At 58.7% G+C, this 9,767-nt stretch overlaps 1 protein-coding gene and 1 long non-coding RNA gene across 6 annotated transcripts; one reads left to right on the top strand and one right to left on the bottom strand.

Annotated features, from left to right (window-relative positions):
* Positions 1–5,479, bottom strand: KASH5 (KASH domain containing 5). Of its 2 annotated transcripts, XM_072031966.1 has the most exons (13): positions 5,021–5,468; positions 4,808–4,882; positions 4,414–4,594; positions 3,962–3,999; positions 3,527–3,593; positions 3,290–3,457; positions 3,075–3,192; positions 2,759–2,809; positions 2,560–2,640; positions 2,056–2,120; positions 1,420–1,530; positions 1,198–1,313; positions 1–313 (listed from the first exon to the last, which is right to left on the bottom strand). In XM_072031966.1, exons 1-12 carry the CDS (start codon positions 5,043–5,045, stop codon positions 1,208–1,210), a joined length of 1,086 nt encoding a protein of 361 aa, XP_071888067.1. In that variant the 5' UTR covers positions 5,046–5,468; the 3' UTR covers positions 1–313; positions 1,198–1,207. The 2 variants fall into 2 exon arrangements, with proteins under 2 accessions (XP_071888067.1, XP_071888068.1); XM_072031967.1 differs by lacking the exons at positions 1–313; positions 2,056–2,120 and having other exon boundaries at positions 1,196–1,313; positions 5,021–5,479.
* Positions 5,480–6,708: 1,229 nt separating this feature from the next.
* LOC139998600 (uncharacterized) lies at positions 6,709–9,685 on the top strand. Of its 4 annotated transcripts, none has more exons than XR_011806112.1 (3): positions 6,709–6,858; positions 7,012–7,559; positions 8,316–9,685. It is a non-coding gene; the product is annotated as an uncharacterized lncRNA (long non-coding RNA). The 4 variants fall into 4 exon arrangements; XR_011806111.1 differs by having other exon boundaries at positions 7,012–8,459; positions 8,754–9,685; XR_011806110.1 differs by having other exon boundaries at positions 7,012–8,459; positions 8,676–9,685.
* Positions 9,686–9,767: the final 82 nt, after the last annotated feature.

Raw genomic sequence — 9,767 nt, 5'->3', positions numbered from 1 at the left:
CTTCAATACCGTACATTTTCTTTAAAATGTGAATATCCGTTTAATTTTTCCAAGTCACTTTAAGCAATTACTCCACAACAGCCAAATGTGAAATGTTTTATGAACAGATAGGCCAAAGCTTTACAACCTTTAGTTTGACAGAAGGAAGTTTAAAAACTTTGTAACTGTAAATGATGATCCAGGACTGGGAGTTCTCTGAAAAGATTAGGTGAGGAACTCGTGGCACGCATCTATCCCAGGACTTGTAAATGAAGTAGCTTATTGTGGATGCCTCAGAGTTGACTATCACAGTATCAAGGAACATTGGGAGAACCTGAAAGAGAGTTTCTTAGACTGACTTTTACAGTAACAGGTGGGCCTGCGCCCAGATGCGACACTGGCTGCACTGGGAATGGGGATAATGGGGTTCTGGGAGTAATGGGATCAGGACATAGGCACTAGAAGGGACACAATGGGGATCACACGATAGGACCAATGTAGTCCTGGGAGCACTGGGAATGGCAATAATGTGTGCACTGGGATGAAACTGGTAAGGACAGTGGGAGCACTGAGATGATGACAATGGGGCACTGGGATGGGGCTGAGAACACCCGTAGGTGGCCCTGGAGCACACTGAGACATACTGGGACACAGTGGGCCCTGCTGCAACCCCAATGTTTCATGACACCCCCCCCCAAAACACTTCGTGCACCCCTACCCCACTCAAAGTCCTGCCCAAATGACCCCCTCTCATAAAGGCCCCCCATTCACCCTGTGTGATGCAAGGCAGTGCTAGGCACGGCTTTATTCCTCCTTTTTGGGGGGCGGCACATACAGAGCCTCCCCCAGAAGTGGGGTACTGTGGGGGAGGGGGACTTCATTGGGAAAAAGCAGAGGGGTGTTTCCTGGGGGGCTGGCACTGCAGGATGGGGTGGCTGGGCTGGGGAAATGACCTGGTGCCTTGGCTCCCAGCCTGGCCCCTGCAGGGAAACTATAGGGCAGGGGGGCATTTATTGTGCCCCAACCACTGTCCCACAGCCCACCCACACTTTGCCCTACAGCCCCACACTCCACTCCATAATTCCCCCCTCCATCCCCTTTCCCCTTTCCCGCCTAACCCCGCTCCACACTCACCCTACCCCACCTCCCCATGCGCTGCTGTACCCACTATGGGGCTTGGGCTCCCATGTGCCCCACAGCAGGGTCCGGTCACTTTACCTGGGGCTTCTCACAGTGGGGGGGATCTCAGGTAGCTCAGCTCCAGCCATGGAGTGATGTGGGGCAGGAGGCAGAGCAGTGCCAGCAGCAGCACCAGCAGCAGGTGTGGAAGGAGCCTGCAGGGGCACTCAGTGGTCTGGGGGGAGATCTGGGGGGTGCAGCACCCCTCCAAACCTCCAGGGCTTTTCTTGACCCGCAGTGTGGGGTGGGACCCCCACTTACCACCATTTACGCCGGCATTTCTGGTCCACACACTGGGACGGCTGTGGGGAACATGGTGATTGAGGGGGCGGTGACACGGCCGTTCCTCCTCTGCCCCCTTCTTGACATTTTCTAGGGGAAAAGATGTGATTCTGATGATTCCTACCTCCCTCCACGGCTCTGTGCTAAGAAGCTGGAAAGTGGGGCAGTGATTGGCATTGGGGGGGGGGGCGGTGATGGGCCCTGGGGGATGTGGGGAGGGCTGGAAAGTGGGGGTGGGGTGAAATGGGCAGTATGGGCATGGGGTAGATGGGAATTCTGGGGGACCCAAAGCACCACGTGCCCTCACTCCATGCCAGTGCAGGTTTGCAGGGGCAACACTTGTGTCCACGGTCTTTGCATTCCCACATTTTATTACGATTCTACCCATTTTTTTCCCTCCCACCTTCCTACTCCTTAAGATTCTGACCGCCCCGATTTCTAGCATGCAGCCCCAAAAAGCAGCTGGCGGCCGTCTGCCCTGACCTCCGCCTCACAAATATGTATGGCGATTGAGGCTGAGCTAGAAGGAAGGATGAAAACGCAGATTTGGGAGTTTATAGGGGCATTTTCATCCAGTGAGAGCCCAGTGTCCTCCCAAGTACCCACAGCACCTACGTGGCCAAAGCCTCCAGTGTCTGCCTCAGCAGTCTGCGGAGGCTGCTGATCTCCATTTGTAGCTCCTTGAGTTTGGGGGAAGAAAAAGACTTTGTTAAGGTTTCTCCCATTTCTCCCCTCCATTTTGCTGGATTTGGGGACTTTGTGGGGGCCATGCCCACACAGCGCCCTCGTAGTGCTGCAAAGCCTCCATCGGGTCCTGCATGCCACACGTCATCTGCAGAACTGGGGGGAACAGCAACAAATTTGGGGTGCCGGTGGTGGCTCCCATCCCTTTGGAGCCCTGGGGAGCCTTTTCACTTGAGGAGAGGGATCATGTTGCTCACCTTGGCAAAGGCGGATTGTGGCAGGACACCACAGCAACGCAGCAGGGCTGGAGACCATGGCCACATTGGCCTCCACAGATGGGCATAATGGGAGAGGGGCCGCCAGCCTCATGTGTTGTCCCCCCCCAGCTGAGGGAGCTGGTTTGTTAGCATGTGATAAGGCTCGGATGCCTCTTACCTGCAGGATGGCATCCTTCTGTGCCTCTGGTGCCTGCAGATTCTCTTTTCTTCCCTTGGCCTCAGCGAGCAGCGCTGAGTTCTGCTCCAGAGGAAAGTGGGTTGATACCCAGTGAGATTGGACTGAAAGCTGCTGGTGGGGCATTGGGGTGGGGACACAGTGCTGCAGGGCACCCCTGGTTCTTTGTTCCCATCCTCACCATCTCCTGAAGGCCGGTGACTTCCTCCAGAAGGCCATGCTGCTCCCTTTCCTGGAAGGGAAAAACTGTGCCGTTAAGTTGCTGGGGGCAGCCCCATAATTTGCGGGGTTCAGCCCACTAGTTGGAGGGCATGCAACTGGAGGCTGCACACCACCAGGTCTGGCCCTGCTGAGGCCAACGCAGCCCCACTGCCGAAGGCAGGGCAAAGGCCAGCGACCAGAAGCCAGGAGTCACCGCATCACCTTGGCATTGTTTTAAGAGGAAAAAAAGGGAAAATAGCAACAGAGTTGCTGAGCAGCTGTTGGGGGGCACTCACCAGACGCTGATTTTGTTCTATCAGGCCTCTCTTCTCCTCCTGGAGCTGTCTCACCTCATCCTCCAAGTCTTCCAGCTTTTGGCTGGATGCCCAGCCATGCTCCAATGCCTGATGGGCCCTGCAAGAGACAGATGGCCGCTGGTAGTCACCCGGCAGCACTGCTGCAGAGACGCATCTGCAGCTTCCCACATGTCCCTGTCCCCTGCTCCCAGCACCTATGAGTGCCCCCTGAACGGTGGAGCTGCTCCGTCAGCTTTGCCACCTCCTCAGCCAGCTGGGCATTCAGCTCCTCGGCTGACTCCAGGGCACGGCGCAGTGTGGCGTTCTGGCTGGCCAAGTGCTGGTTGGAGCGCTCCAGCTCCTCCTGGACACTCCTGGTGTCCCTGCAGTGAGAGGAGGCTCATTAGCACCACTGAGGTGTGTTTTGAGAGCCCGATGATGCCGGTACCTACAAGGTCACGCTCTCTCTTTCGCCGCCATAGCCCTCAAGATCCAACGTGGCTGTGAGCACGCGAGGTCCTGGGAGAGTAGAGAGAGATGGGAATCTGCATCCATGGAGCCCCAGCAACAAAACCACAGTGCCACTGATGCTGTGTCTGTGAATCTGCCCCACCGCTCTGAATTGCTGACCCACACCTCCAATTGCTGCCCCATGTCTCATAGTTTCTGCCCCGCTACTCTCCTTTCCACCCCACACTGCGGCATTCTGGCTGGGCACAGGGTGGCTCAAGTGCTTTGTGTGCGACTGCGTTTTCCACCAAAGCCCACACCCCGTGCACAGGAAAGAAGGAGGTGTTGCTCAGCTGGGGCTTTGAATTAGCAGTACTGCCAGCAGGCGCAGCATGGCTGGAACAGGCACTGATCTTTTTTCCGGTGTGGACACCTACCGGCTGTTACATCCAGCTCCTCAGCAGGCTGCGAGGCCCTGCGGAAAGAAAACCGTTGAGGCGTTGGTGGGAATCAGTGAGATGGGCACGTGGCACGGGGATTCTCTGCCACAATTCCCACCGGTGCTCCTGATCCAATCAGTGTCAGGGCACGGAGCCGTAATTCCAGTATTTGGCTCCTGAAAGGCCACTGCTGGGGCACAGAAATGCAATCCCGTTATCTAGCTCCAGAAACGCCCCATGTTGGGCTGCAGAGCCCGAATTCCCACGTTGTGACAGGTGTTGCAGGCGCAGAGCTGAAATGCCCACATTTAGCTTGAAATGCCCAGTGTCAAGGCACAGAGCCAGAATTCCACTGTATGCTCCAGGCACACCCAGTGTCCAGGCATGGAGCTGTAATGTCGCCATTTGAAGCACTGCCCCCGCTCGCCTCTGTTTCCCCAAGCGCTCACCCGTCCTGCTGACAGTGGGCGATCCACTCACGCATGACAGCGCGGAAGGTGGGCAGATCCAGGGCTACCCCTGCTGCCGTCAGCTCCAGCATCTGCCTGAGCTCCTGCAGCTGCTGCTCCTCGCCGCTACGCCCCGTCACGGCCTGCAGGTACTCCACGATGCGCCAGGCTGGCACCGCGCCTGCCATCAGAGGCAAAGCTCACCACATGCCCTGCGTCTGTTGGGCAGCGCGCGCATCCATCGGGCTGCCCGTGCATCCACCCATTGGGCTCCAGCCCCCTGCGTGTGTTCCCGCGGCGTCCCCCGGCTTCCGCGTGCCGTTCAGAAGGTGGAAACAGGCACCACGGAGGGAGAAGGAGGCCACGGGGTGGAATCAGGTCCCGGCACCGCTACCTGTCTGCTCCACGTCACAGGCAGCGAAGGCGCAGTCCAGCAGGGACTCCTCCAACCAGCCACCCTCGGCCCCGGCTGTGGGAGGGCAACGGGAGAGGTTACGGGGCCCGACGTGGTGCTGCCTGGCACGGGCGCACCTTTGGGGCCATGCTGGGGCCACCTCGTTCTCTGGGGGGCCGCCTAACGCCCCTCTGGGCAGCAGGCAGTACGTACTTGCTGCACCGTCTCCGCTCTCCATGCTCTCACGGCACTGAGGGGACCCCAAGGCTTCTCCTCACAGCCCCGAGGGAACAGGAGCGAGCCCCGGCCACCTCCCGCCCTGTCGGGGAAGGGGCGTGCCTACTCGCAGCCCTACCAGGGCTTGGAGCCGGGCACCAGCACTGTGCTGAGCTTGTGAGGCCTCGGGCCTCTGGCCTGCTTGGGCAGAGCTTCTCCGCAGCACTGGGAGGCTTGGTGTCTCCTTTCTTTAATGGGAACAGCAGTCCCTCTACTGAGGAGGTGGCAAGCATGACTGGGAGTGATGGTGGACAGTCGGCTGAATATGAGCCAGCAGTGTGCTCAGGTGGCCAAGAAGGCCAACGGCATCCTGGCTTGTATCAGAAACACTGTGACCAGCAGGGCTAGGGAGGTGATCGTCCCCCTGGACTCGGCTCTGGTGAGGCTGCACCTCAAGTACTGTGTTCAGTTTTGGGCCCCTCGCTACAAGAAGGACATGGAGGTGCTTGAGCGGGTCCAAAGAAGGGCGACGAAGCTGGTGAGGGGCCTGGAGAACAAGGCCTACGAGGAGCGGCTGAGGGAGCTGGGCTTGTTCAGCCTGGAGAAGAGGAGGCTCAGGGGCGACCTTATCGCTCTCTACAGGTACCTCAAAGGAGGCTGTAGCGAGGTGGGGGTTGGCCTGTTCTCCCACGTGCCTGGTGACAGGACGAGGGGGAATGGGCTAAAGTTGCGCCAGGGGAGTTTTAGGTTGGATGTTAGGAAAAACTTCTTTACCGAAAGGGTTGTGAGGTATTGGAACGGGCTGCCCAGGGAGGTGGTGGAGTCACCATCCCTGGAAGTCTTTAAAAGACGTTTAGATGGAGAGCTCAGCGATATGGTTTAGTGGAGGACTGGTTACTGTTAGGTCAGAGGTTGGACTGGGTGATCTTGAGGTCTCTTCCAACCTAGAAATTCTGTAATTCTGTGATTCTGTCATTTTGTGACTCTGCGGGCCCGGGCCCGGGCCCCCCGACCCCTCCCGCGCCCGCCGCTCTCCCCCCGTCCGCAGGGGGGCGCTGTGCCGCCGCCTCCTCTCTATGGTCGGCCCCTCCCTGCCGGGGCAGCTGAGAGGGGGCGGTGCTTGAGCGGCGCTGACCAATCCCGCCCGCGCCGCCTGCGTCGCGAAGCCTCCTATTGGCCCGCCCCGCCCTGCGCGGGGACCAATCCCCGCCGCCGTTGGTTTGTAAACCGGCGGCGCGCGGAGCGGGGCCCGCAGAGGGGGTCCCGGCAGGGCCGGGCGCAGGGCGCGGAGCCCCCATGGCGTCTCGCGGCCTCCCCGGCGGCGGCGAGAGCCGGGCCGCGGAGCCCCGCGGGACGCCCCCGTTCCAGACGGACCCGGCGGCGCTGGCCGCGATCCTCAGAGGCCCGGGAGCGGTACCGGGAGCCGTACCGGGAGCGCGGCCCAAGGCTGGGCCCGGCGGCGCCGGCAGGGCCTCTGTGGCCGGGCGCGTCCCGCTGCGCCTCGGCTCCCTCCGCACCCAAGGGAACGCCCCCGGTGCCGCTCCGCGCCCCGCTCCCCGCAGGCCTCGCGGCCCCTCCAGCGCCTCCTCGACCGCGCCTCCGGTTTCTCCCTTCGGGTTCCCGGGGCTCCCCCGCGCCCTCCCTGCCACCGCCGCCGCCCCGGGTCTCGGGCCCCGCGGTGAAGCCCCGAAGGAGGCGTCCGGTGCCCGGTCCCGCAGGGGAGGGGAGGGAGGGGGAGGGTTTCTTTGGTCATGTTCGCCCAGCGTGAGACAGGAAGGCAGGATGCTGATACGCTAGGTTAGCAACTTATCAGGAGATGGCTCAGCAATAAAAAGGTAAAAGAGGGGGGATAGTCCATACGGCGATGTCACACTCAGCAATAAAAGCTGTGGAAGGGGAGGGAAAAGGGGGGAGACAAAAGAGACACAGATTCCTTGGTTAAGACTCTTTATTTTTTTTTTTGTTTCTTCCTTCTCCTTCTGCTGCAGAACCTCACTTCATCGTCGCTATCCTGCAGGAGATCACGTAGCTCTGGAGGCATGTTTGTCACTGGCTCGTCGTCTGAAACTTCTTCGACAAAATTAGAGGGGATAAATCCTCGTTTGCCATCCGTCAGCTCTCCCACGAACCAGCCGTCCTCATCCATGTCTCCAAGTACATAAACGTATTCTCCTGCAGTCAGGGGAAGCTCTGCTTCGGGGTGCTCGTTAGGACCCTCGAAAGGATTGTAGCTAAAGCGAGCTATAAATCTTCGAAGTTGTAGCAATCCTTGTCCCAGGGATGGGAGTTGGAAGGACACATGCTCTACTCCTGAGTCTCCGGTCTCACCCACAGGGCCCTCGTCTGAAAGAAGGCTGCAACCAGGACCGTTGTGTGAGGCATCCGATGTTGAGGTACTTGTGTGGGATGCCAACACTTGGGTTGCCTTCTCAGAAGCATCAGAGCAGTCTTCATCGTTGCGAAGGTCATGGGACTGCTCTGCAGAGGCCTGTGCTGTGGCAGGAGACGTCACCTGGAGCAGTTCAGAGCTGATCCGGTTGGATTTTTTTCTTTTTTCTTGCTCAAGTTGCTGAGAGAGCAGCTCACGTTGTTGACTTTGCTGCTGATACTGCTTCTCCAATTCTCTCAGCTGCGCCTGAGCCACTTGCACGTCTTCCTCATGTGTCCTTCTTTGCTCTGCCCAAGCCCTCTGGAAATGCTCAACTTGCTCTGCTTTGTTGTGCAGCAGTCGCTTTGTTTCCTCGAGGTCTTTCTCCTGTTGTTGTCTTTTTTCTGCCAGTTGCCGCATGGCATTCAGTTCACAACCCAGATCTTTCAGTTGTGTTTGAAGACGTTTGACCTCTCCAATGGCAGAATTTCGCTGCTCTGTCACTTGCACGAGTTTCGCCTTCAGAGCAGCGTTTTCAGATTGGACCTCCTCTATCCAATCCTTCTGCCCGCGGAGCTGAGAATTTTCTTCTGCACGTCTGGCATTTTCATTTGTCATCTCTGCTAGACGCACTTTCAGGTCCTCGTACCTTTTCCGCAGTCTTGAGCGTTCCTGTTCCAGGTTCATGTGAGGCCTAAGTGTTTTCCCAGCCTCGCTTTCCAATTGCCCTCTCTGCTGCTGGTTGGCCTGCTCTGTCTTTGCAACCTCTTTCAGTTGCCTGGCTTTTTCTTGCAGAAGCTTGGTAAGGAGGCCTAGCGTACAGGTGTTCTTCTGGAGCCACTCCACCTCCTCCGTCACTTCCAGAGAGCTTTTCTTTATCAGGCAGCGGGTCTCCTGCTGAAGGGCACTGCATTGCCTCCGCAGGTCCTCCACATCATGCTGCAGCTGAACTTTCAGCTCCAGCAGCTGGCTGTCTCCGCTGCCAGGTGGACAGGCCTCTTCTTGCGCTGTGACCTGAACACCCACATCTGTGACAGAGCGCCCGCTGCTCTTCCCATCTCCCTGGAGGTGAGCGTCTTTGAAGCTGGAGGGGGTTGTCTGCTGCCCTCCTCCACCAGCAGCACCAGATGCACCGGGGCACTTCGAAATGCAGGGCCCGGTGGCTCCTATGCCCAGGAGGGTCTGCAGGCGGTGCCAGGCCTTGTCCCCTTTGTGGGAAGCAGGCGACCTGCCCTTACCCTGCTCCAGGATGTACTGCAGGAAGAGTCTCCTCTGCTGTTGCAGTTCATTTTGGAGGCTCAGGATCTGGGCGGCCTGCTTGCTATCTGCCCGCCCGCTAAGCTGCCTGTGGACCTCCTGCAGCTTGCCGCGGACCTCGTTGGTTCTTCTCCAGCCTTTTCTCACCAGCTCCTCAGCCAGCTGCCGCTGCAGCTCCCGTGCCTGGCGGATGGAATTGTCCCGCTGCTGCTGGAGTAGCTCGTGCGCCTGGCACCGCTCGGCGTCCTTCTCGCGCAGCAGTTGATGGATCTCTGCTGCCCGCTGCCTCTGGCTCTGCTCCTTGAGCCGCTGCTGCTCCCGCACCCGCTCCTGCTCCCATTTGGAGCGCAGCTTCTCAGCCAGGAGCTGCCGCTCCTGCTCTGCCCTCTTCTTCATCTCACGGGCTTCATCAGCAAAGCGGCGCTTCAGCTCCTGGGTCTGGAGACGCTCGGCCTCCAGCTGGGCCCGCAGTTCCTCCAGCTCCTGCCCGTGCTCCTTCTGCTGCACAGGGCCGCTGGGGCGTCGCGCTAGGCCCCGACGCGATGAGGAGTGACCGGACACCACGGGCTCCTGGCCAACACCACCGCGGGTCATGGTTTCAACAACCACAAATAATAACCAGAAAAAAACACGAATTGGTGAACGGTCACCAAACCCTGCCAGCAATCGCCACCAGCAATTGCACGGCCTGGGCCTGAGAGGGACAGCAGGCTCTGAGCCCTCAGCAAACAGCAGCACCACACAGCAGCAGAGGCAAACTCTGCGGGCGCGGCCTTATATACTGTGCCTGGGTGTGACGTCATAAAGGAGGGATGACGTCATATGCCCTTATATGGCATGTGCTGGCCACGGATACACCCCGAGAGCCTCAGCACAAGGGGTGACCTCCATCTTGCCAATTTATTCCTAAAAAAAATGCATTTCCAGTGCACATCCTTTCACCTTACTCTGTTTAATGTGAAAAAAGCAGCCATCTAATTTTTTATTATTTTCTCCCCTTTCTCAAAAGCATCCTCTCCCGTGTTGCCCCACACGATGATGTCTTCAACGTACATCCATGGGTCCTGAGGGGACCGCTGGACTTGCTAAGCCACTGTCCCTCGTACCTGAGAAGTTGTG

This window comes from Anas platyrhynchos, chromosome 34 (genome assembly GCF_047663525.1).
Source record: "Anas platyrhynchos isolate ZD024472 breed Pekin duck chromosome 34, IASCAAS_PekinDuck_T2T, whole genome shotgun sequence".
Taxonomy (NCBI): Eukaryota; Metazoa; Chordata; class Aves; order Anseriformes; family Anatidae; genus Anas; species Anas platyrhynchos.
Note: the sequence above shows the minus strand (reverse complement) of the source record. Positions and strands in the feature narration are given on the sequence as shown.